This window comes from Fusarium phalaenopsidis (assembly GCF_050370095.1).
Source record: "Fusarium phalaenopsidis strain FUZ10S chromosome Unknown contig_32286, whole genome shotgun sequence".
Classification (NCBI taxonomy): Eukaryota; Fungi; Ascomycota; class Sordariomycetes; order Hypocreales; family Nectriaceae; genus Fusarium; species Fusarium phalaenopsidis.
This window is the reverse complement of record NW_028145413.1, coordinates 3726679-3751512: the sequence shown is the minus strand read 5'-3', so window position 1 is coordinate 3751512 and position 24834 is coordinate 3726679. Positions and strand designations below refer to the sequence as shown.

The window sequence follows — 24834 nt, the reverse complement described above, 5'->3', positions numbered from 1 at the left end:
GAACCTTATATCAACGGTTAATGACCTCATTTATCTTCACATGCTTGTTTTGAGCGGCATTGAACGAAAAATGTCACGAGCTTTTCGTTTCCGCGGCGCTCAGACGGGTAATTTCAGGAAATGACATGGAAACGCCAAGATTGTCCCCTGGACTGTCAGGCCAGCTAAGTGGATAGCGCCTCAAAGCCACTGCTGACATGGCTGCGTCTGAAGGAGAGTCTAAAAGGGCAAAAAGAAATTCACTGCATCTTGAGACCAAAGCATCATTTCCGACGGTGCATTCGCTGGGTAGCTTACGACTCTGGCCACGTATAACAAAACTTCAGAGCATGAGGACACGAGACAACTTGACCCAACTTGCATGTGATACTGACAAGGAAAAGAAAAGCCCCACCAAACTAAAATAGCAAGAGCCGACATGGATCAAGAGGTCATTCCAACGATTGAGGCTCATGGTGTCTGTCACTGATCAAAGGCCCTGGGAGGTTTTGTTAAGCCCCATAACAACCCCCGTCAGCCAATCACAGACAGGCGCGCAAACCTGAGGCTCCAAACACGGATTGCCCATTTCCTTAGTAATTCGCAACCTCAGGCAGAACAATTTGATCTCATCTCATCTCATCTCCAACAAAACAACGGCATGAAGAAGTCGATAGCCTGCGGCGCATGTCGTTCCTCCAAGCGTAAAGTACCATGCGACAGCCTCTTCCAATCCCTTCCAATCTCCTTGGCTGATGGCGCCGTAGTGCATCCACTCGGGCGGGCCACCCTGCAGTCGATGCCGCGACCGCGGCGATGAGTGCATCTTCCCTCCCAAGGGCACCTCCTTCATCTTCCGCCGGAGTCGTCTTGAGCGCCATGGACGTGAGCATGAGAGTGCTTCACAGCTGGCCGTCAGGGGCCAGGCTCGCTCGGAAGAGTGGCTGGCTGCCCGGTCAAAGACGTTGGCTGCGGTGGACGCCTTCGAGTTTCTGACCGACGAGGTCAAGAACAGCTATCTACGGTGCTCCTACAAGTGGTCTTTTCACCATATCCCCAATCTTCTCATAGGAATACGTGAGAAGACGCTCGATCCTCTGCTTGTTTGGGCTATGCTGGCCATCACGGTGAGGTGCGCTCTCAATACCCCAGTCAATTGTCCCTCACTCACCGCGTCAATACAGGTTCTCCCAGGCCGCTCCTCCAGGCTACTCTAGCCAGGTCGAGGCTAGCAACACATTTGCTACTCATGCCCGATCAATGGTATTGTCATTAGTGGACCAACCGACCGTCCATCGAGCCCAAGTCCTCCTCATGCTGACCGGCCATTCCTGGGGCGCCGGCGAGGGCAGACGGGCGTGGGTGTACCTAGGCATGGCCGTCAGAATGGCTCAGGTCTTAGGTCTTTTTGAAGAGCCGACATCCGTAACGACTCGCGACGACTTCATCACCGCTGAGGAGAGACGGCGCACAGCATGGACCTGCTTCCTAATGGACAGCCTCCTCAGCGGAGGTAAAGGCCGAGATAGGATGCTCTCGGCCGACAAGATGCGGATACAACTTCCCTGCGATTCCGACAGCTTCAACTTTGGAGAGCTCGTCATCTGCGAGAGGCTAGACGGCTCATTGCCTGAAGGACCCCGGCTGGGCGAGCAAGGGAGCCTCGGCATCGTCGCATATAGCATGAGGGTCGCTGATATATGGGGTGCCGTTGCGAAATGGGCTTGCACACCACATGACAACAATCAACCACCCTGGCAGCCTCAATCCGACTTTCAGTACCTGCTCTCGCGGCTAAATGTGTGGAAGGACTCGTTGCCCAAGCGGTTACAGTACGAGCTGTTCCTGCTAAGGGCACATAGCGTGTCCAACCAGGGTCAGGCGTACTGCTACATGCACTGCATCTACTTCATGAGCGTCATCTTCCTCTATCGGTCATATCTCCCCGAAGTGGAGATGCAAAAGGCGAGAGTAGGCGACCAAGAGTGGGATCAATGGTCAGCATGGTCTAGCAAGGAGCTGGTCGAGGTGGCCGAACAGGTCTGTGAGATGCTCCAGGAGATGCGCGCCTTTGGCCTCTACTTTCTACGGGGTCTGGTTCCGTGGATCGGCTTTACCATCTACACAGCGGTAGGGACAATGCTGTATTTCTACCACTTCCCCAATCCCGGCGATACACCACATCAGATTGAGCGGAGGCGTGAGCACATCGTTGAGGGATTGCTGTTTCTCAAAGATATGCGACAAGCGTGGCCTATGGCAGATACCTGGGTGAGTTCTCCCTCTCAAACTTTTGACACTCTTCCACTAACATCAACCCCAGCGAGAAAAGATCAAAGCGATGCAAATCTTTTACACCAATATCAAAGCTGAAGGAGACCAAGCAGTAACGCCAAGCGAGAGGAGAGAAATGCGAAACGCAATCATCGACTACGGAGCCCTACAACCCGACCCCGTCCGGCAACCCGACGCCGAGAGCAACGACGAGCAGGTGGGTTCATCCTCTGAAGCCTTTACGCAGCTGCCAACAAGACCCAAGAGCGCAACAGACGGCGAAAACGACGCCGCCCCTGCTGCCGTGGACTTTGCGCCGGATCAGCTCAACTTTATCGCACCAGCCGACATTGACCTGTTTGACACCAACTTTGAGTTTGGAAGTAACATGCACGCGACATTTGCGGATACAACACAGGGCTTCTGGGAGAGCTTCCCAGGAAGCATGGACATCCAAGGCGACATGGGAGGCGAATAGAGAGGGCATTCTTCCCGACCGAGTTCAAAAGTCCAGCATGCCAAGCTGCGGGTACACGTTTGGATAATAGAGAGGGCGGAATTGAAGCTGGATAACCCGACGTGCAAGGCAATTGAATGGAGTCAGTAGAAGCACGACATTGGTCAGTCAGAGGCAAAGATCTGCAACTCTGCTGGCGCTAATCGTAAGACGAATCCCCTCTCCCCCCGCGTTTCCTGGTAAATGTGAATTCAGGCTAAATGCCGTGACACAAACGAGGCTCCGTCCTCGGGGAGGATAAGTATTGAGTGATGGGGGTTGTCATGAGGGTGAACGTGGGGTGATACTGACAATTGAACTCTTGTCTCTCTTCTCTCTCTCACTTCTCTTGTTCTCATCTCTTACCTTTCCTTCAGCTCTCAGTCACTCGCCAAGATGCCTCTCGTCAGAAACCCCATCCTCCCCGGGTTCAACCCCGACCCCTCAATCCTCAGAGTCGGCGACGACTACTACGTAGCAACATCGACATTCGAGTGGTTCCCCGGAGTCCAGATCCACCACTCCAAAGATCTCGCAAACTGGACATTGGCAGTCCGTCCTCTCACGCGCAAGAGCCAGCTCGACATGCGCGGGGATCCAGACAGCTGTGGTGTCTGGGCTCCCTGTCTCACTCATGATGGTGAAAAGTTCTGGCTCGTTTACACGGATGTGAAGCGAAAGGATGGTTCTTTCAAGGATACGCACAACTACATCATTAGCGCTCCGGCTATTGAAGGACCGTGGTCTGATCCCATTTATGCCAACTCGTCTGGCTTTGATCCTTCACTGTTTCACGACGAGGATGGTCGCAAGTGGTTCAGCAACATGACCTGGGACCACCGCGCCCGTCCCCTCCTGTTCGCCGGCATCATGCTTCAAGAGTTTGACCCCAAAGCAGGGAAGCTTGTTGGTCCACGGAAGAACGTCTACCAAGGAACAGACCTCAAGTTCGTCGAAGGACCTCACATGTATAAGCGCAACGGGTGGTATTACATGTTGACAGCCGAAGGAGGAACTGGATACAACCACGCCGTCACGCTTGCACGGTCTCGAAACATCTGGGGCCCTTATGAGGATCACCCTCAGAAGCACATTCTTACATCCAAGGACACTCCAAATGTCGCGTTGCAGAGGGCTGGACACGGCGATATCGTGGATACACCTGACGGCAAGACTTATATCGTGCACCTCACTGGACGACCGATCGGTCAGAAGCGCAGGTGCGTGTTGGGAAGAGAGACAGGAATCCAAGAGGCATACTGGGGCGATGATGACTGGCTCTACGTGAAGAATGGGCCAGTTCCAAGCCTTTTCGTTGATCTCCCCGCTGCACGAGATGACACAGCATACTGGGCTGAGCAGCGATACACGTTTGAGAACGGTCTTCACCAAGACTTTCAGTGGCTGCGAACACCCGAGCCAGAGCGCATCTTCTCAATCGCCGACAACAAGCTCACCTTGATTGGTCGCGAGTCAATTGGATCATGGTTTGAACAGTCTCTAGTGGCAAGGCGACAAACACATTTCTCTTGCGACGCCGAGACAGTCATCGACTTTTCCCCAGAGGATGAGCGCCAATTTGCAGGTCTTACAGCCTACTACTCTCGCTACAACTTCTTCTACCTCACCGTCACAGCACACTCTGACGGCCAGAGAGAGCTTTCCATCATGAGCTCAGAAGACTCATCTCCCCTCGGCAAACTCGAACCACAAAAGGCAAACCCGATAAAACTTCCCAACGAGGGCAAGGTGAAGCTGGGTCTATCCATTCGCATGAGCAAGCTCCAATTCTACTACGCCCTAGAAGGCGACGAACTGAAAGAGTACGGTCCCGTTCTGGATGCGTCGATCCTATCGGATGAGTGCGGTGGACATGTAGGAGACGGGAGCTTCACGGGTTCATTCCTAGGTGTGGCGTGCTCGGACTTGAATGGACTTGGGATAGAGGCCAAGTTTGACTACTTTGTGTACCGACCTGTCCACCACGAATTGGATCGCTACGAGATATAGACATTTACACATGGATATGATGGCACGAGAAGAACAGCATGAAATCATTTAATGGCATTTGTCAAGGTATCTATGAGTACAGAATCGAAAACGGCACCAGGTGCATTCTCAGCCACTCAATGGCATGTCTAGCACTTCTTGAGACCAAAAGCCTCCTTGGCAAGGTTCAGAGCGTCGAGGCGAGGCTGCTCAGGCGTGACATCCACACAAGCCATGTACTTCAAGAAACCCGCGTCGATATCCTTGCGCAGAGTCTCGCGCACGTCGGGCTTGCACTGCGTCGTCAGGAACCAAGGGCCAGAGGCAAAGTTGTACTTGTCGTCGACGAGGTCGTCGAGGAGGGCGTTGAGAGTGCTGTTGGAGAGACCGTCGACGCTCTTGATGTCGGCGTACTTGTCCTTGAGCTCGGGGATGCTCTGGGCGTACTTGAGGTTCCACTGCGCCATCTGCATGTTTGCGGTACCCTGACCAGGTCGGCCGGGGCTCTTGTTGCGCTTGTACTGGAAGTCGACAGACTCAAAGGCCATGAGAGAAATAACGGCGGCCATCTCCTTGACGTCGTAGATTCCGTAGTCGTAGAAGCCCTTGGTGATGAAGGGGGCGGCCTGCTTAGCAGTGCGGCACTCGTCGTTCTTGGGGTCGCACTTCACAGACTTGGGGGCTGCGTGCTCGATGATGGGGGCGGCGTAGAGGGGGCCGGCGAGGGAGAGGTTGGCGAAGCCAAGGAGGGCGGCAGCCGAGAGGGAAAGGAACTTCATCTTGTTGTTCTTGGTAGAGTATGGGTGTGTATGTGTGTGTGTACGTTGACGTACGGGTATATGAGTGTATGAGAGAAAAAGACAGAATGGAAGTGTGCTGAGGACGTCGATCAACGGGTCGTCAGACAGTGCTTATAAGACGCTCTGAACAAAGAGAGTGATCAATGACAAACAGACATAGCCTGAACGTGGGGAAAAGGTGAACAATGCAGGCTCAGCCGCGAACAAGTAAAGGACAGGGAATGTAAGCGGGAACAGACAAGGAAGAGAGTGAATGGATCCCCGTTGTAAGGCTGGGGGGCTGTACGTCTGACAGAGAAGAGAAGAAAAAAAATATGTCGATCAAAATCAGCCAGACATCGAGCCAAGCCTGACTCTTTATGCCACCCGAAACCCCCTGAGTCAATTGATCAGAAGGCAACAAAATGTTTCAAAACTCTCCTATTCTAACGGCACAAACGGCACGGTAGAGGCTCTCGAGAGAAGCAGCTGAAGCATCACTCACAACCAATGACGTCTCTCAATCGCGGGTCAAGAAACACATAGTGAAACGCACCCTGCTGCTGTAGCCCGCCAGAGACAAATCAGTCTTAGCGCTTACTGAGGGGGGCAAAAGCTTTCTTGTGACCCCCCTTGAAATCCTTCAAGCAGGCTCCCGATATTACAGGGGGAATCTCGAAAAGTCCGAGTTTCAAAGAGTCCGAACATGTCAGATTAACCTATTAACCTGCTTCCACTCGTGATATCAAGACCTTGGGTTGCAATAAGCGCGCGTGGCCGCAGAAGGTGAGGCCCCCAGCCCTGTTGGGTACTGTACCCAGCCCAGCCCATCCTAAGCGCGTGACAAACCTCGGCTAGGAATGCACGCAGCCTTATTTTTTCCGATACACCGCCACAAGTTAATCTGGCCTGCGCCTCAGATTTGGTCGCCGCAGATCTATACTTGGGACATGCAACCTCGCGTAATCGTTGCCATTTTGAGATCTCACTGCCCTTGACATCACAGCCTGACATTTTAAATCCACAAGCCCTTACAGTTAAACCAGGGCCTGACATCTTGACCAGGGTTTCACATAAGCTGCCAAGACGAACCAAAAGAACAAAAGTCCAGAATACAGAAGGAAATCAATATTAGCGTCGGTGATATCACTAAGCAATCTCAACCCCCATGGTATAATCCCAACCCCCCAAGCATTCCTTAAAAAAGACACAAGACCAAATTACTCTCCATCCCACGTAACCTTCATAGAGGTAGGGAAAGGCCAGATGCTTCCCCAGTCCTCAGTCATGTACACGTAGAATCCACCAGGCCTGGGAACCTTCTTCAGCTCTCCCTGAGCACCGGGAACCCGGCGGAGTCCCTTCTTCCGGAACAGGGCGCGGAACAGCTCCGTGAGTGCCACCTGGCTGATGTTTCGGCCGAGGCACTCGTGGGGTCCGGTCCCGTAGTGGATATACGACTCGAGAGGTCGCCGAGGGTCCACGACTTCCGGGTTGGGGAACACGTTGGGGTCCTTGGCCGCTGACACGAAAGAGACAAAGACGCGGTCGCCTGCCTTGACCTCGACCCTCTCGCCGTTGTCTTCCTCGATCACATCGGCGGACTCAGCCTTGCGGTAGAGACCAAACGTGCCGGCCATTCTGATACCCTCCATGGCGTAGCCCAGAAGGAGGGCGTCAGTCTCCTCGCCAGTCTCAAGAGCAGCAATACGGTGCAGCTCAGGACGGTACTTTTCACCCGCAGGCGACAGGTACCAATCCAGAGTTTGAGCAAACTACCACAACGTTAGCAATCATTCCCTTCACTTAAAACAAATTACTCACCACCTGAGCCTGGTTGGGAACCATGGCTCCAGCCGTAGGAAGAATCTGGCTCCACACAATATCTTCAGTGCTCAGCCCAGCCCTCTTGAGCCCCTTGGCCATGTTGACTCCATACGCAGCCAGGGGATCATCCTTGTTCGCCTTGCCTGTGAACAGACCCTTCATGCCGATACCGTTAGCCAGCTTGACGTTCATCTCGACAACCTTGCCCAGCGCCTGCGCAACCTCTCGAGCACCCTGCCTCAGTGGGAACGACTTGGCAGGATCGATATCGAAAAAGATACAGACAAAAATGACGGCGAGGATCTTGTAAAGCTCCTGCTCGGAGAAGAGTCCCTTGGGGTTCTCCTTGGTCTTGAGCGGCAGGTTAAACATGCGCGACACGAAATGCGTGTGCGCGAGGTTACCCACGTCCCGCACAACGTCGACCTGCGTCTTGCCCGCGAGCTTGTACGACTTTTCGGCCAGGAGCTTCTCGGCAATCATAGAGTAGAATGACTTGATGGCGCTCTTCCACGTGTCGTTGTACAGCAGCGCGCCCATGCACTTGCGCTGCTGGGCAAAGAAGGCGCCGTCTCCAGACAGCATGAAGCGGCGACCGCCCTCGCCCATGAGGTGTCCGAGACCCTCATCCCAGCACACCTTGTAGATCTCCTGGTTCTCCAGGATGTACTTGGCGGCGTTGTAGCCCACAATGTTGATGCGAGTAGGAGTAAAGCTGGGTCGGTCAAAGTCGAACCTATCCGCGCGCTTAAGATCCGTCAAGATCTTGCGGTTCTCGGAGGGAATCACCATGGGGTAGTGAGCATAGACCGAGTTGCCCGTAAAGTGCTGAGGGAAAGCCCGGATGAAGAGCTTGTAAAAGACACAGCCGTGGTTGATGTTGAGATCATAGTCAACCTCCTTGTAACCCCAGTTGGTCAGGTTACGAGGGTGGTAGTCAGTCGTGTAGTACCTATCACCACGAACAAGGGCAACGGCATCAGACAAGACGACACGAGAGATGGTGTACGTCGGCGCAATACCGACACCAGGAACCATGGGCGTCTTGGCTTCTTCAGCAACGATACCAGGGTACAGCTCGACATAGTCAGGGTGCTGGTACAGGTTCCTTAGAGACTCGGCAATCTCGGGATCAGAGTTGATCTCCTCAAAGGTATCATAAGCCTTGAGACCAAAGTGCTTGCGGAACTCGTTGAGGCCAGCCAAGTTCCACTTGCGACCACGGATAATACCAAGCATCTCGACAGGCTTCATGATGCGAGGAACGTTGCGACCGCCAAAGGCACCACCAGGCTGCTCAATAGCAGTAGCAAGAGCATCAACAAGCTCATTGTCGTCAAACTTGCCGTCCTTGCCACGCTTGAAGCCGCCAAAGGTACGCTCAGCAGGGTCCTGAGGAACAGACATCTCAAACTTCTTGAGCGCCATCATCAGCGCGCGCATATCCATGGCGCCATAGTTGTCGCCCAGGAGCTGAACGTAAAAGTCCTGGATCCACTTGTCGTCCATCTCGGAGATGCACGAGTGCCAGCGGTAGCAGAGGTTGAACTCGGCAGACACGACGTTGCCGGTACCAGACTCAGAACCCTCCTTGGTACCAACCGAGACACCCATCTCCTGACGAGGATCAAGAGTCCAAGTGGTATCAACACGGTTAAGGTTGATAATGTTGCGGACATAGTCAATGAGGGTAATGTTGATGTACAGACCCGACGTAACAAGACGAGCAGTCTCAAAAAGCTCCTCATCACGCTTCTTCCAAGCCGCAGCCGCAGCCTCAGGATCAAGGTTAGGAGCCGGCTTGGAGAAGCGACCGCCCTCGTTAATGTCAGCGAGGTTGGTCGCGACATGGTTGTGGAATCGGTTAAACATGATGAGGATGATGCAGACGCCGGGAGGGTTTCCGATCAGACGCTTGTCGGCAAACGTGTCAGGCTTGAGCAGACCATCCTCGAATGTTCGGATCGAGTCGCGAGCTTCAACGGTGCTACCGTAGAGGGGAGAGAGATCGAGATACGACGACGAGTCGTTCTGGTTGGGGTCCTTGAGGTTGGTCCAGAACAAATCTACTCAATTAGCAATTGTCAACTAAAAGGTGAGTATGGCACATACCGTGGATGATGATTGTGGCCCAGTACCATAGGATGCTCGACACATTGTTGGGGTTCTTCTTAAAGCCATCACGAGCCATGACGGACTCAAACACAGCCTCAGGATCAGGCTGAGCACCAAGCGACATGCCCTTGGGACGAACAGTTCGCGAATAAGGCGTCTTAGCGGCACCAAGATTGGGCATATAAGGGTTCTACAATCATTAGCAAAGTCAATTGATGTCAGATACGCATCTCCTCACGTTGAGAGATCCATCCGGCTGGCGGAAGCGATACTGGTCACCCATGTACAGCATCGGCGGGTGGTCGAGAGAGTTCCAGAGCTTGTCGATGAAGCTGTTGGTGAGAACCTCTTGAACCTTGGAGTGATCATTCAGACTGGCGACGAGCTGAATGGTCCTCTCCATGATCATGGTCTTGTCATCTTGCTGAGTCTCGCCCTTGGCCTTGGCCTTGACAATTTCAAGCAGCGTCTTGAGGTCTGCAACACATCAGCAACCACAATGGTATCTAACATACAAACTCACCCTTGATCTTGAGACGACGGAGATCCTCCTTGAGACCAGGTCGGTTCACCACAGTCCTGTAGCTACCATCACCCATCTCAGTAGGCAGCGGCCTCTTGGAAAGAACCCGAAGCTTCTTGAAGCTCTTCAAAGCACCCTCCTTCTTCTGATTGGACTGGCCAGCAGCCTTGGGCTGCGGCCTGGGAGGAGCAGGAGCCTTTTCCTGGCTGTTGCCATTGGTGGCGTGGCCGTTCTTGACCTCTGCAGACGACATGATGGCGCAAGTGTGTGAGTGAAAGAGAATCAACCAGAACACCAGAAAGAGGGGGGACACCCTCCGTCTTATCAACCATCATCGCACATGCTTTCAAGGGAAACAAAAGCTTAGCTTAGCGTCCACGAGTGAGACACGGCATTCCGCGTCGCCGTGGTCTAACGACGGGGTACACCTGGTGCGGCCCGCAAGGGAGCCGGGCAAGAAAGACGAGTGGTTGGACCAAGCAGTGGAACACGATCCCCATTGTTGCTTTTCAGGATCAACCTCGTAGCTCGAGGCCGGCGCATCTAAGTGTCTTGAATCGAGCGGAGGGGTGTGCATCGTGAACTTCTGATAGTCTGCTAGACCTGCAGACGGCACAGACAGTAGCTCCCCACAGATGTTCAACACCAAGATCTATCCCCATCTCTGATTTGCTCAGACACCTACACCACCATGTCTCGGAAGCAGCCCAATCGGAGGGGCTAAACCCCCCGGGTTAGACCACACAGATTGGAGATGCCCTTGACGTGACTGGCTTCTCTTTGTGGCGTCTAAACTGGGGAGCTGTCAATCGAACTAGCCAAGGCCAATGTCTAATCGAAATGAGCACAGAGAGACTGGCGGTCAATCTTTTTCCTCTTTGCTTGGCGATCCTTGGAGGATAACCCTTGCTTGCAAGTAGAGCGAGACATGGTATGCGTGGTGAGCATGGCCCTGTCAGGCCGTCTTTCAGCTTACCTTTAGGCAATAAGACCCTGTATCGGTTAATCGTTCACTCACCTTTGAGGCCTTCTCTCCCTTCTCCTCTTCCGCCGCCAACACCAGTTTCCGCCCCGGGAATGGATCGCGGTCCGAGCCGGCGGTCCTCTAGTCCACAAAAAGGAGCCACTAACCCTCAAAGAAGAATCCCTCCCTCCCCAATCGAGAAAGAATAAAGTGGACACGGTGCAATTTAATCCTAGACCCCGACTCTTTCTGCGTCGGCAGTCGTACCCTTTGGGGGGCGGCAATTGGGCAATCACCTCTAGCCTTGCAGATCCTCAACTGAGACATCCCTAGGGCCCCCCATTGACAGACGACGCCATGTATCTCTTGTCTTGGTACATAGGGTGCGAAGATGAGGGGGCGTCAGGAATTATACCCATTGTCATTGGGTGACCTCCTCATCTTGAGGCGAGCTGAAAAGCTTCTTTTGGACTATTCGACCCGCGCTGTGCCTCCCCAAGACAATGACGTGTAGGGAGATTTATCAGCGGGCTTGCTTCCCATCCCATGTCAGTTATTGCTTGGACGATCCTCATCCATACCTAACCTCGCCGATGCCTCTCTCGTCTTGGCCCTGCAGCCATCAATCACCATCAACCAGATTCTTCCGCTGCAAGAGTCCACTCTCCTCTTCAGCTCGCCTGGCCCTAGTCGATCCCTGCCCTATCAGTCCACGACCTACCTGGAGCTCGGATGGAACCACTGCCGACACCTCCACCTCAGAGCAGAGCAAATTCTCCTCATCATGCATGCGCAACCCTGTGTGCATGGAATGAATGAGTGAATGATTGGTGTTGCAACACTCTTCTTGACTCTGGGGAGCACAGCATCATGTCGCAAGCTGAATCAGTTGCTCCTGGCAAAGTCCTATGACCTGTTTCTCAGTCCCCTCAAGCACCCAAGGCCGTCGTGCTCATCTCTCGGGCGATCGACTCGAACCAGCCATCAAAATCTGAGCATCCTAGACACTGACGCAGATCCCAGCCCAGCCCAGCACGAGGCCCAATCCAATCATCGACTCCTCATTTGTATGAGACCATCCCTACCCGCCCGCAGACCGACAAAGGACCGCGTCACCGGGTGCTACCGGAGAATGAACAAACACGCGACACAGACACAGACACAGACGTTGTGTAAGCAACAGAGCCCTCGTCAATTTGCTTGCTTGTTCGTTTGGATAGTATATTTTTATGCTCTTGTCCTGCCCGCCTGTCCTAAAACTCCAGCGCTATGCAATCCTGCTCCATTGTCTATTTCGTCCGCAGATCGTGAACGTAAAAGTCCAGCTTGTCGCTCTCATATACATGGCCCTGAGGCTGCTCCGCCGGGCGATAGATCTTGTTTGGGTCTAGAGAATGCTCATGAAACGTCGGCTTCTGGTTGCAGTTCAAGATGTGATCCAAGCCTGGAGGGTGAGTTAATCGGAAGATGCCGTACCTGGCCATGTCAGTAATCGCTCTCGTCAAACGGGACGTGTACTTACGAGGGCGTGAATTTGGGCGCGCACACAATGGCCACACTCTCAGGCATCATGACCTGATATCCAGCATGCGTGTGCAGGTCTCGAGAGCTCATGAAGCACGTCTGTGTCGGGTGCGTGTGGATCCATCCCAGCAGCAGCAGGTCTTCCTTCATACAGTAGTCAAACATGGACTCTTCATTCTCCGTCTCGCAAGTATCTGAAGTGCACTTTTGGTCGGGGATCAAAAGACATCGAACAAAGAGGGCGTTGTTGATGGGAGTTCCGCAGAGCATCCCACACATTTCGAGCCCCCGGCGCGTGTTCTCAGACGCAATCTCGAGGAACTGCTGACGGAGTTGTCTGGGAAGAAACAGCGAGCGTATAGGGTCGCCATTCTCGAGATATGCGCCCGGCTTGAACGTCAGACGCTCCTTCTTAGGGAGCGTTGGCGGCGGGCTGATGGCCTCCTTTCGAGGCACTTGGGGTCGGTCGGCCGTTGTGGGTTGAGGAGATGGGACAAGAGGAGCGTATTGAGAGAGAGGAACCTTTTGAGGTAGACTCGGTGGAAGAGTTCCAGATCCCGACGTGGGATACAACGGTTCTTTAGGCGGCAGCGAAATCGGTTCCTTTGGCGGTCGGCTCGGCTGGATCGAAGGAGTTGTCGGTGTTATTGACCTCTCATAATCCACCGGTCTCGACTTTGAGATGGACGGATAGTTGTACGACTGCGATACCGGCGCTGTCTGGAAATCCCCATCATTACGTCGCTCACGAGCCGAATCGAGTGCCTGCCTCGTCGCCTCCATTTGTTGCCGCAGATCATCGCCATCCCACTGATCCCATCTCCCTCCCCTCCGCCGGGACATGATATCCTCATCCGAGATACCAGCCTTCCTCGTCGCTCGCCTTGCCGTGTCTCTTCGAATCAACTCCTTTTGGGCTAGGTCAACGGCCAGGTCTTGGTTCTCAAAGGCGTCTAGGATCTTGGCGTTTCCAGTCAAGCTTGGATCTCGGGCCGCAAACTCTTCATATCTCGAAGGCTCCGACGTCTTGTTCGCCGCCTGGGGCAGGGGCGCCATCCGTTCCCATTCTTTGACGGCATTCTCGATTTCGGGTTTCAGTTGTTCGAGGTCTTGAATCACACGTCCGATACGCTTCGACAAGGCAGAAAAAGCCTTTTTATTCTCGGGATCCTTGATCTGCGGGTGCGAGGGGAGATATTGAAGTACGAGGACCGAGTGTCGGTAGAGCATCATGTATGCTCGTCCATAATCGCCATCGGAGACTGCAAACCCGGCCTAGCAGCGTCAGCATAGCCAGCGATGTAAACACAAAGCAAAGCATACCTCTTTATATAACGTCTCAGCAGCGCGCGTCCAGTGCTTGACGGGAATATTCGCGTTAAAGTTGAAGTTCTCAGCCTGAGCCACCAGCTCCTTGACCGTCGGGGGCCGAGCAGGCCGCATCGACTCCATTGTGAGAAAAGCGCTGTAAAAAGGAGTCTCTCAGGGTCGTAGAAGCCGTCGCTAATGTCTTTATAACCAGGGCATATTCCCCCAAGCCGCCGCGCCACGTGTATCTGGTGAACAAAGGTTGGGAGCTGCCTGGAGACGGGATGTAATTATTCAGTGACGACGCGCGCCCTGCTTCATGGTCAGCCGGTACCTTGTTGCCCCTCCATGGCCGATGGCGGGGCAGGGCATCAATCAAGTTAACGGGGTAAAATGTAAAAGAGGTATATTCAACTACAAAGCCTAATGCAAGAAACGGGTCCGTTGCTTTCCTGCTCTAGCCTCCCAATTGCGCTGCTTACTCATCGCCCCAGCCACAACCAAGCCCTCCCTCATCAAACCTCCTTGTTTTCTTGGATCATGGAGATATGGCGTGGTTTATAGATGCAAATCGTACAATTCCCACCCGCATTGTCCACGCCATCTATCCCATCCAGTCGGATTCTACCTGACGCTTCCCCCTCAGGCATCTCTCAGAGTCCAGAGTGCCCAATGCTGACAACCTCCGGTTCGTTCCATACGAGAACAATTGCCGGCTTCGCGTACGCTTGCCCTGCCTTGGTTCGGGGTCCGGGGTCCTGTGATCCCCGTATTATTCACTTTCGCTTATTCCCTGATATTGTTTCCCAATCAGGCAAATGACCGACGCGGGGGTTGAAAGAGTCGGTCTGATGCGATTCTGACCAGTCCGTTAATTGTTGCGACCAGATCTTGCTAATCGGAGCCACTAAAGAGACGACTCATGAAGCGAGTCGATGCTAAACCCAAAACATGTTTTCTTCTGATATCTGTATCATGTACTCCGCCTCAACGTCCTGACGCCACATCTACATGCCATGATGGCCATGATGCGCGGCGTAGGTGTCGAATCACCGCCTCCTGCGCTGTGTTGGCCAACCCCACGGTGACGGGGGCATCGTCCCATCGGCCCATCCATCCATGCCCATGATACCTGAAGGGAAGGAGCAGTGACCACCGTGTGGCCATGAGGCCTTGCTATGAGGCTGCCGGGATATCGTACGGGCTCCTTCATAACATCTCCTGAGCCGGGGGCCATGAAAGGTCAAAAGCCGGCCTCTCCCCAGTTCTTGGACTCGAATCTTGTAGTCTGTATCGCCATCTCTGACCAGATCTCAATATATCAAACAACTTGAACGACACCTAAACCACTTGCATCCATCGAAATGCAATCCATCAAGGACCAGTCTGCCGTTTCCGTTGTCGAAATCTCCCCCGAGATCGATATCCACGCGACCAGCACTTGTAAGTCTTGCGCCTGGACAGAGCCTCAACAGGCACTAACAAGAGAAGCTGCCATCAACGCTGCCATCGAGGTCTTTACCATCGAGGAGGGTCACGTTACCATCCCCAATGACCTTTGCCCCCTCGAGGTCCTCTTCAGCACCCTCCGCAAGGTCTCGGCCGTCTTCAACCTCGACATCTGCGCCGAGGTCGACCTCAACTGCCGCAAGATCCTCCACCGTCTTCTTCAGTCCATCTTCGACACAAACACTCAGTCCTTCCTTGAGCAGGAGACGTCCGAGATCTTTGCTCACCTCAGCGCCAAGCAAAAGGCCCGCATCCTCGCCCAGGCCATTGCCACCTTTACCATCCTCTTCCAGCGTCTGGCCGAGACTGGCGAAAAGGTCACCTATGGCGTCCTCAACCGTGAGGCTCAACTGTTTGCCGAGAGTGAGCAGCGCACAATGATGCAGGACGCCATCGAGGGCAACCCCATCTTTGAGGATTGCCAGAGGAAGAGCGACATTGCCGATGCCATCCTCGCCGCCCTCGACGCCGACGAGTCGCCCGCTTCTCCTCAGCTCGTTGCCGCTGACGACAAAGTCGACTTTACTTTCTCGCCCGGTGCGGCGCTGGAGCACAAGAACATGGGTGTGCCCTGGGGATTCACCGTCATGGCTCTCAACTAGATATTTCTGACGAACAAGTTTCACGACCGCGGAGTTTCAGGCGTTTCGGGGAACAATGGAGGAATACGAAGGAGAACTCTCCCACTGGCATTTGTTTTAGCGCGGCGCTCATAAAGTGCCAAGGCCTCTTTTTTGATCTAGATGGCATCATCATCATTCAGATTCCATAGGATAAACAACTCAACTCATGATCTAATCGCTCCTTGTCCCATGTCCCCTTTTTTGTGACCAATTTTTTTTACTGGCCATCCTTGCCCTTGCCACCAGCGGCCGCCTGAGCACCCGACTGGATCTGAATGATCTCAGTCTTTTTCTTCTCAAGCTTGTCCTGGGTTTCCTTGATTTGGGTCTCGAACCGAGATCTGCATCGGGCGTCAGTCAGGAGGTCAAGATGGATCGGAATGTCACTCACATCTCACTGCTGATGAAATCAAGGCGGCCCTTAACTGTGCTCTCAGCCTCCACCTTGTCCTGCTTCAGAAGCACGGGGCCGGTGAGCTTGTAGATGGTCTCGCCGTCTTGTAGTCGGTCAAACTCCTGGTTGATGTCAGCAGGGGTCGGGTCGCGTGTTCAGGGGTCACCGCCTACCTGTTGGACTCCGAGATTTTCCTGCTTCTGGCCCTCAAGTTTTTGCCGCGAGGCGACTGCGCTCTGGAGTTCTAGACGTAGTTAGCATCTGTGTAGTCTACTCAGGTCGAGAACTTGCCTCCTTGAAGCTTCTGGAACTCTTCCGACAGCGCCTGAAGACGCGCCTGAGGGTCCGACATGGCGCTCGACTGAGATGATGACAAGGTAAATGACGTGGTTCAGAAGGCTCAGCTAGGCTGAAATATTCCTGCCTAGAATTATCTCTTTAATGTCGTCGCCTAAAGTGAGCTCCTCGTAGGGTAGATTGATCTCAAGTTGTGCTGGTGCTGCCCCGCTATCCATCCCACCAGCGGCCGCTGTTCTCGCCCCGCTATAAGCATGTTTCCCCGCCAATCCAGGCTGCTCTGTCCCGCGACTGTTGCCTCATCCATCACCATCTCGAACGTCGGGTCTCCAACTTCTGCGGTGACGCCCACGTGCCTGTTGTATCGTCTTTTCTGCTGGGGAGCTTGTCAAGGCCTCGCTCTTGTCTTATTCATCTCTTCTTCCCTCCGATTCTCCTCCCTCCTCCTCGACCCCTCCTCTCTCCCCTCGTTATCCTAGGCACCGTCACCATGTCGACCAACTTCCGCGACCGCGCCATCGCCGAGGTGCAAAAGGCAATCACCGCCGACCACAACAAGGAGTACCAAAAGGCATTTGATCTCTACATGTCCTCCATGGAGCTCTGGGTCAAGGCGCTCAAGTGGGAGAAGAACAAGGCCCTCAAGGTCACCATGCAGGAGAAGATGGCCACCTACCTCGACCGCGCCGAGAAGCTGAAGCAGTTCCTCCAGAGCGAGGCCGACTCCAACTCGAACGGCGGCAAGGCTGCCATGGGCGCTAACGGCACCACCACTGGGGGCAAGGCAAAGCCCTCGGCCGAGGACGACGAGAGCAAGAAGCTGCGCAACGCGCTGTCGGGGGCCATCCTCCAGGAGCGACCAAACGTGAGGTGGGAAGACATTGCTGGTCTCGAGGGCGCCAAGGAGACTCTGAAGGAGGCTGTCGTTCTGCCCATCAAGTTCCCCAGTCTGTTCCAGGGAAAGCGACAGGCGTGGAAGGGTATCCTGCTCTATGGACCTCCTGGAACTGGTAAAAGTTACCTAGCCAAGGCTGTAGCTACAGAGGCAAACAGTACCTTTTTCAGTATCAGCAGTTCCGATCTGGTGAGCAAATGGATGGGTGAAAGTGAAAGGTGAGTGTCTTTGACATGACGACATGGCGTTTCTAATGCATCTGCAAGGTTGGTCAAGCTTCTGTTCTCCATGGCACGAGAAAACAAGCCATCCGTCATCTTTATCGACGAGATTGATGCGCTGTGCGGTCCCCGAGGCGAGGGCGAATCCGAAGCATCACGCCGTATAAAGACCGAGATTCTGGTTCAGATGGATGGTGTGGGCAACGACAGCAAGGGCATTCTAGTTTTGGGCGCAACCAATATCCCCTGGCAACTGGATGCTGCCATTCGACGTCGTTTCCAACGACGGGTGCATATTGGTCTACCCGACATAAATGGCCGCGCAAGGATGTTTAAGCTTGCCATTGGCGATACCGACACGGCTCTTCAGGCGAGCGACTACAATGTGCTGGCTGCCAAGTCAGATGGCATGTCTGGTAGTGATATCAGCAACGTGGTTCAGCACGCCTTGATGCGACCAGTGCGCAAGATTCTACAAGCCACCCATTTTAAGCCTGTAAGTTCAAATCTCGTCACATGTGTGCGCATCGCTAACAATCTACAGGTAATGAAGGACGGCAAGCGGATGCTTACGCCCTGCTCACCCGGCGACCCAGAAAAGATTGAAATGACATACGACGACGTCACTTCGGACGAGCTGCTTGCCCCTGACGTACAGCTCAAGGACTTTGAGATGGCCCTGGAGGATTCGCATCCGACCGTATCCAAGGATGATATCGCGAAGCAGATTGAATGGACCAACGAGTTTGGCAGCGAAGGCGCATGATGTGGGAGAAAGGCAGAGCGAGTTTCCAGAATTGTCCTTTTTTCTTCTTCTTTTTAGCATGGCGGCGTCACGCGGAGTTTACTTGGGGCATCCACTGGTGAATGAATGTTGATATATAACGATTTGCAGGGAGTCGGGGAGGGAGGTATCTTGTGTGTGTGCAAGCGTGAAACCTCTTGTTGATACACGCGAGCATAAGTTAGATGTGTCGATTGACAAGAAACCGTGGTGTCTTGATTTGGTCTAGTGTATGAGTTTGCTTTTTATTGAGGCTCTTTCATCCCATGTTGTAGGATCCACTGCGAGACGACGACAGATGGGCTTGAGGCGGATCTTTGAGTAGCTGTTGGAGGTCGAGGACAGCTGATGATGGTTGTCCGAGAACTCGAAATAACAGGTTTTATATATTATCACGGTATTTAACTTGGTCTGGTGTATAAATATCTATACCAATGGATCCAATTACTAAAAACTGGCTCTGCGAACCAAGGTATCAATCCGCTATAGGGTAAGCAATACGGAGGAGGTTGACGAGGACTGAAGTTTAAGCAACCATAGGACGCTACGAATAGCCAATGACAACTCTCTTCTAATTCGAAAAGGAATTGCTAGTTAACCAATATTGTATTGTCTTTCACGCGCCACTGTATCTGCGTCGTGGGGGATGCAGATTAAGACACGATAGATGCTCTTAGTCTATCGTAGAGCTTGGGGAAACAGAGCGACATCGGCCCGAGGAGCGAAATTCAAGAGCACACAATGCCGTGAAAGGAGCAGATACTAACTCTTGAAAAGCTCGAATCATGAATGGACATATCTACTATTTACCTACTTGTTGAGACCAGAAAATCCCAATGCGAACAAACCGCATAATGGTTTCCACACACATACAATAGCTCACCTGTGGACTAAACCCCTCCGTCCCCATGACGTCGCCCCATACGCTTAAACAAACCACAAAAGTCGGTCAACAACGGCAGAATCTCCAATTTCTCACCCATCCCTCCAAACACAGCTTAAACCAATAGCATCTAAATCAAGTACCCTTGTCTTTTCCTTCTTCATGTTTCTCGTTCGGCGGCACAATGCGAGAAAGATGCGGCCGTTCCTACGCGCCAGGGCAAACGCCCGCAAGCAGAGCACCCGCGTGACAGAGGAAATGCTCGTCGCGGGGACTCCCCTCGCAGAGAGGCTGAAGGATACTGGGCTTTGGAAGTGGCAGAGGGGGAGGAGGGCTGTGAAGGGTGTGCCTGTTGGTGATAAGCACCGTGTAAACGTTGTCAGTGAGAAACTATGCGGTAAACACCAAAAACTTGCACTCATAGGTTACTTTTAGCTGACTGTTGTAGATGACATTGCTAATTACATTGGCCCCTCCCTCAACCGTCACCGCGGCTGCGATCTCATCGACATAAATCCCGGCGCCGGCCTCTGGAGTCGCACCCTCCACGACCTTGTCCAGCCGCGCAAGCACATCCTCATGGAGCCCGACGTCGAAGTCTACGGATCCATGCTCTCCGACCTCATCGAGAGGCCAGGCGTGCAGCTCCTCCCGAAAGCCGGCATCCTCTGGCGAGAGGTCAACGACATGCTCGCGACGTGCATATCCCCAGAGAAAAAGGCAGACCCCAACGCCGTGCCGGAGCGCAACGACACTCTGCTTGTGAATATCAACATGTCATTCGCACCCCCAAAGAAGTTTCAGATGTTTGAGTGCGTCAGCACAATGGTTCTGTACCAGCTCATGGCATCCATAAAGACAGCCTCGCTGTTCCAGCAATACGGCCTAGTCCGCATGCTAATCTGGGTCAACGACGACTCGAAGCGCAGACTCATCCCGCACTCTGCCACGCGTCGCAAGAGGAGCACCTTCGAGGCCGAGCTCTCGTGCGAGTGGATCCGCGAGATCGCCGGCAAGGACGTCGAGTTCGAGTCCCAGGAGCTCCGCGACGAGTGGATCAACCTCGAGTCCGGGTATAATACTCTTGCCAGGATGAAAAAGGCCGGCCTGACCATGCCCTCGGACAGGGAGACGTTTCTCTACAAGATGGTGACGGCTGATGAGAGCCTCATGGGCCAGAAGCTCGCCGGAGTCCGGAGACCCATCCTCAGCAGACCCTTTCGCACCGAGCTCGAAGGTCTAGAATCCGAATTCGCCTCGTCCAAGGAAGAAGCACCTTCAAAACGCTTGAAAGCCCTCCGATACCGAGGAAAATACGACATTGAAGACTCAATCACGTACCATGAGCTCATCCAGCAAGGCGAGGCAGCATCCCAAATCTGGAAGACGGACCCCGCCGCGTTCGCCGCCGCCGACGCAGCATGGAACGCCAAGATCCAGCTCCTAAAGAAGAACAACCGCAAGGAGTACGTCATCTTCCGAGACAACTATCACATCTTCCGACAAGACACCCCGATGTTGCACTGGGACCGTCGTCCCTTTGAGCCCCTCGCCGTCCGAGCGGATGAGTTCTACCCTCAGGTCCCTTGTGCGCTGCTCGACCTCCAACCAAAGACGATGCACAAGTACCTCCGACAGCACGGCCCCACTGCCCGCGAAGGAAGTCTAGCAGACGCGATACTGCGTTTCTGGTACGGCTACTCCCTGTACCCAGTATCCAAGGCCATGGACAGCCTGTGGCCAGGTTTCGGCAAGATGTTCCCCGAGATAACATGTCTCCGGGACCCAGCCAAGGGGGGTTCCCCTCTGTCAGGCGACGCAGAGATACCGGCTCGGTGTGTCAACGAGAAGCAGTGGACCGAAATTGTCGAGACCTTTTTGAACTGGCCGTTTGTGCCCGAGTACCAGGAGCTGGTGGGACGCATGATGGACGAGGGTGAGGGTGAGGATGAGGATGATGCCAAGAGTGGAGCTACTGGAGCTGGAGGAGTTGGAGGGTCCATGAATCTGTAGGATCCTCAATGTATATGTATAGTATAGAATGCGCCATGACTGGATGAGTTTATGGCACTAGCATCTCGGAACGGCGTTGTCCTGGGTATATCACATGTAGAATAGAATATAACGAATATTGCTGGACAGCAATACTCTGCTTAATACTGCACAACTCCTTTTCACACCACTCCTTCACAGGATCACTCCCATTTAGTATGTTGGGTAAACGTTGTTGATACATTGAAACGAAGCTATCAAACCATCCATGTCAAGTATGTCCCTACTTGACACTGGATCCCATGCCGTTTTGAGTCTATATGTGCTCGAACCGAACCGTAGTTACCTAGATAGATGCCAATAACCCCCCAAGCCGGTCAGTCATCGTTGCCAACCCGCAACGACATGTGTCAAGTCATGCCAGCCAGTTGATCTCTCTCGCGCCAAACGCCATCGCCTCCAGCCAATTCGTAGGCCAACTCCGTACAGAATGAAACAAATAAAAAAAGAAAACCTTGAGCCCGAGCTCATGTCAGTGAGCACTTCACATGTTGAAGCTCTGCCACGTCTTCTCGATTGACGGGTCCTTCTTGGCGTCTTCCACCCAGCCCATCTTGTCTCGATCGTCTGCAATGACTCGTCCGTATTCGAGGAGTAATCGAAGGACATAAATCTGCATGTCCTCCTTTCGGAGCACCTTCTCTGCCCAGTCCCTGCCCTCCAGGGCAATCTTCTCCGCCACCTTGTCGTGTCCGCTGATATCCTTGTATCCAAGGAAATACTCCATAATGCCGTAAAAGTCCTGGAACCGGTTGTCCATGGGGACAAAGTGCACCCATGGCACAAGTCGGCTGTCGTGCCATTCTCGGAAGAGCGTGGCTTTGATAGGAAGCGAGGTTGAGTTGAGGAATCCAAGGTACCGGCCTGAAAACGAGTTCCCGTCGATATCGGGAAGATACTTGTAGTCAAACTGGTCGTGCATCTTCATCCCCTCGACCTTCTTGAAGTAGTGGTCAGTGTACCAGCATGTGCCCTCATCATTGTTGGGATGGCACATGAGGTCCACGAAGCCGACTTCTGACCACTCTCCGATCCATTCACCCAGACGGCCCTGGGATTGGGCCTTCAAATTGTACTTTTCTGATGGTAGCACAAAGTTCTCGGGCACCGCCAAACCGGCCTCGACGCTCGACACCTTGGTCTCGTTGTTCATCGACACGAACCGATGGCGATGGAAACCTCGCCAGTTGTCGGCCTTGTTTCGTCCTCCAGTTGCAACACCTCGCCAAATGACCTTGCTGGTCTTGTCCTTCCAATCCACGTCGTTGTCTTCACCTCCAGTAAATCGTTCTTCGCCTTTCCAGTAGATCGGGGGAGGGAGGAGGATTTCGTTGTTGATAGCAAGCTTGGAACCACCAAACATGGGGAACAAGACCTTGGTCGACGAGACTGAGATGGGGTTGATGAGGAGACCATTCAGGCCTTGGAGATCGGGCTGATGACAAATATCGCTCGAGAGGGTAAAGTTGGAGACGAAGCCTTCGAAGGAGTGCTCTTGAGCGTTCGCGATATCGATCTCTGGAGGCATGTTAAATGTTTCCTTCATCTCGGCCGTACGGGCAGGGCTCTCTGGCGGGCAGCCTCGTCGGGCAATGGGCCAGTAGGGGCCTACAAGTGTTAGCGAAACGGACTATGTGAGAGCAAAGAGGGTCATACTGGTCTTTTCCCATCGCTTGAACGGAATTCTGGCGTATCGGTCATGACGGCCCGGCGGGGGAAGTGTCTGGAAATCAGAGATGACATCCTTGGTTGGTAGTAGAGCACGAGACTTGGCTCCAGCAGTCAAGTAACCATCAATGTCCTCCCAGGGGACGACTAAGCGAGGCTCGTCCATTGCGTTGAGAGGCATGTCCAGGTCGGGGATCAAGTGCTCAATGGATCGAATCATGTCGAGCCAAATCTGAGTCCAGAACCAATCGCTAGTCGAGTTGGCCTTGCCATTTCGAATATGAATCGACATCTCGAAGCTGTACGCCTCCTTGCGGATAATGGGCTGGGGAACACCCCAGAAAGGCTCGAGATCATGGTAAATCTGGTCCCAAAACTCCTCCACGACGATAGCATTGTTGGCTTTCGCAAACTCGAACCACTTGTCGAATCCAGGGGGAGGGTGACGGCCACGGCGCTGTCGGTAGGCTTGGGCAGCCTCTTCGAGGGTGTGTGATTCCTTCGCAACGAGTGCTTTGTATGATTTTCCAGCATCGTGGATGAGTTTATCTATGGGGTGGACGCCCCTCACGCCGGGGTCTGATACGGGCTTCTGGTCCTGGGGCAGTAGTTAGCACGTGGCAACAAGGTCGCGATGCGCTGTGACGTACAGAAGGCTTTGAATTGCCGAAAGGCTTTACGTTCACAGGTTGCCGAGTAGGAATATTAATAGAGGGTGTTCGCGAGCTTAGTGTCCAGAAGGCAAACAGAAACAGGCCAGCGAGGACGGCGAAGCGTATAAAAGGGGTGGCGCGCCGTGACCTGAAGCCAGGCGCAAGCATCTTGACCATGTCGGCAGAAGTATTCGATTTCGATTTCGCTTCAATAACGGGAGCGTCGAGCGGCGACTGAGAGCCGAGCGACGCAGCTCAAGGGCGGCGCAAACGCAAAAGATATCTGACGCCAGCGACAGAAACGGTTTGCGCAGCGAAAGGGAAAAAAAAAGTTCCAATCGAGGGCGGAACGTTCGAATGCGGTAGCGGGGGGGGGGGAGGACGATCGCGGCAGGATGCGTCGATGCACAACGGGCGGGAAAAGCTGAAGCAGACGTGCGAAACAAGGTACAACGAGGAGAAAATGGCGATGCTGGTCTCCTTTTTACCACATTGTTTCCAACAGAGAGAGTCGCAGGGATAGCGGGTTCGTTCGCCGTCGGTGCTGCTGCAAGGTGATGCCAAGGAGGCTACACTATAACGTGGGGAGAGTGGGTGGGTTAAAGAATGGACAGACGAGGATGTCAAGTCAAATAAAGGGGGGGCAAAATGAAGACCAGAGCGAGAGAATGAAGATTGCCCACGATCAGGTAGAGCAAAAGAGGAAGAAGAATGACGAGGACGATGAGGCTCAGTCGAGGGAAGATGTGTGAAGGAAGACGAATGGCCGGAATGAGGGAGAGGCAAGATTTGTTAGGTCGACTCAAGTCAAGTTGGTTGGCTAGAATCAGCAATCATGGGAGGAAGCTCCGTCCAGGCCACATGTGGGATCACCAATTTAGCTGCCGTGCTGAGAAGGGTACTTGACGATGCAGCCAATCTCCTATGGGGAGCTAAGTACCGCTCTCAGGGGGCGCGAGCCTAGAGGTCCAGGGCCTTGCTCAGGGTCGCACGGTGGAGCCCAGTCTTCCGGGGGGCTTCCCTTTTGCAGGGGATAAGCGGCTAACCACCAAGCAAATCCATGATGATGCATTCTGG

The 24834-nt window shown here is 53.6% G+C and overlaps 10 protein-coding genes across 10 annotated transcripts; 5 read left to right on the top strand and 5 right to left on the bottom strand.

Annotated features, from left to right (window-relative positions):
• Positions 1 to 640: 640 nt before the first annotated feature.
• On the top strand, positions 641 to 2731 carry LRP88_03456 (transcription factor domain-containing protein; the record flags this gene model as incomplete). The annotated part of the gene is made up of 4 exons (XM_083240075.1): positions 641 to 688; positions 747 to 1111; positions 1164 to 2250; positions 2303 to 2731. The coding sequence occupies 4 exons, from the start codon at positions 641 to 643 to the stop codon at positions 2729 to 2731; spliced, it is 1929 nt and encodes a 642-aa protein (XP_083105205.1).
• Positions 2732 to 3145: 414 nt separating this feature from the next.
• Positions 3146 to 4759, top strand: LRP88_03455 (glycosyl hydrolases family 43-domain-containing protein; the record flags this gene model as incomplete). The annotated part of the gene is made up of 1 exon (XM_083240074.1): positions 3146 to 4759. The coding sequence occupies one exon, from the start codon at positions 3146 to 3148 to the stop codon at positions 4757 to 4759; it is 1614 nt and encodes a 537-aa protein (XP_083105204.1).
• A 128-nt stretch (positions 4760 to 4887) lies between these two features.
• LRP88_03454 (uncharacterized protein) lies at positions 4888 to 5517 on the bottom strand (the record flags this gene model as incomplete). Its single annotated transcript, XM_083240073.1, has 1 exon — positions 4888 to 5517. One exon carries the CDS (start codon positions 5515 to 5517, stop codon positions 4888 to 4890), a length of 630 nt encoding a protein of 209 aa, XP_083105203.1.
• A 1220-nt stretch (positions 5518 to 6737) lies between these two features.
• On the bottom strand, positions 6738 to 10235 carry LRP88_03453 (heme peroxidase; the record flags this gene model as incomplete). Its single annotated transcript, XM_083240072.1, has 5 exons — positions 6738 to 7292; positions 7342 to 9410; positions 9529 to 9649; positions 9698 to 9936; positions 10001 to 10235. The coding sequence occupies 5 exons, from the start codon at positions 10233 to 10235 to the stop codon at positions 6738 to 6740; spliced, it is 3219 nt and encodes a 1072-aa protein (XP_083105202.1).
• Positions 10236 to 12464: 2229 nt separating this feature from the next.
• Positions 12465 to 13922, bottom strand: LRP88_03452 (AMSH-like ubiquitin thioesterase; the record flags this gene model as incomplete). Its single annotated transcript, XM_083240071.1, has 2 exons — positions 12465 to 13745; positions 13794 to 13922. The coding sequence occupies 2 exons, from the start codon at positions 13920 to 13922 to the stop codon at positions 12465 to 12467; spliced, it is 1410 nt and encodes a 469-aa protein (XP_083105201.1).
• A 1220-nt stretch (positions 13923 to 15142) lies between these two features.
• On the top strand, positions 15143 to 15889 carry LRP88_03451 (uncharacterized protein; the record flags this gene model as incomplete). The annotated part of the gene is made up of 2 exons (XM_083240070.1): positions 15143 to 15221; positions 15270 to 15889. 2 exons carry the CDS (start codon positions 15143 to 15145, stop codon positions 15887 to 15889), a joined length of 699 nt encoding a protein of 232 aa, XP_083105200.1.
• Positions 15890 to 16127: 238 nt separating this feature from the next.
• On the bottom strand, positions 16128 to 16656 carry LRP88_03450 (tubulin-binding prefolding complex subunit YKE2; the record flags this gene model as incomplete). Its single annotated transcript, XM_083240069.1, has 4 exons — positions 16128 to 16251; positions 16302 to 16426; positions 16478 to 16548; positions 16638 to 16656. The coding sequence occupies 4 exons, from the start codon at positions 16654 to 16656 to the stop codon at positions 16128 to 16130; spliced, it is 339 nt and encodes a 112-aa protein (XP_083105199.1).
• A 435-nt stretch (positions 16657 to 17091) lies between these two features.
• Positions 17092 to 18483, top strand: LRP88_03449 (AAA family ATPase VPS4; the record flags this gene model as incomplete). The annotated part of the gene is made up of 3 exons (XM_083240068.1): positions 17092 to 17714; positions 17763 to 18213; positions 18262 to 18483. 3 exons carry the CDS (start codon positions 17092 to 17094, stop codon positions 18481 to 18483), a joined length of 1296 nt encoding a protein of 431 aa, XP_083105198.1.
• A 1096-nt stretch (positions 18484 to 19579) lies between these two features.
• LRP88_03448 (uncharacterized protein) lies at positions 19580 to 21397 on the top strand (the record flags this gene model as incomplete). Its single annotated transcript, XM_083240067.1, has 2 exons — positions 19580 to 19781; positions 19833 to 21397. The coding sequence occupies 2 exons, from the start codon at positions 19580 to 19582 to the stop codon at positions 21395 to 21397; spliced, it is 1767 nt and encodes a 588-aa protein (XP_083105197.1).
• Positions 21398 to 21920: 523 nt separating this feature from the next.
• On the bottom strand, positions 21921 to 23934 carry LRP88_03447 (uncharacterized protein; the record flags this gene model as incomplete). Its single annotated transcript, XM_083240066.1, has 3 exons — positions 21921 to 23044; positions 23093 to 23702; positions 23755 to 23934. 3 exons carry the CDS (start codon positions 23932 to 23934, stop codon positions 21921 to 21923), a joined length of 1914 nt encoding a protein of 637 aa, XP_083105196.1.
• Positions 23935 to 24834: the final 900 nt, after the last annotated feature.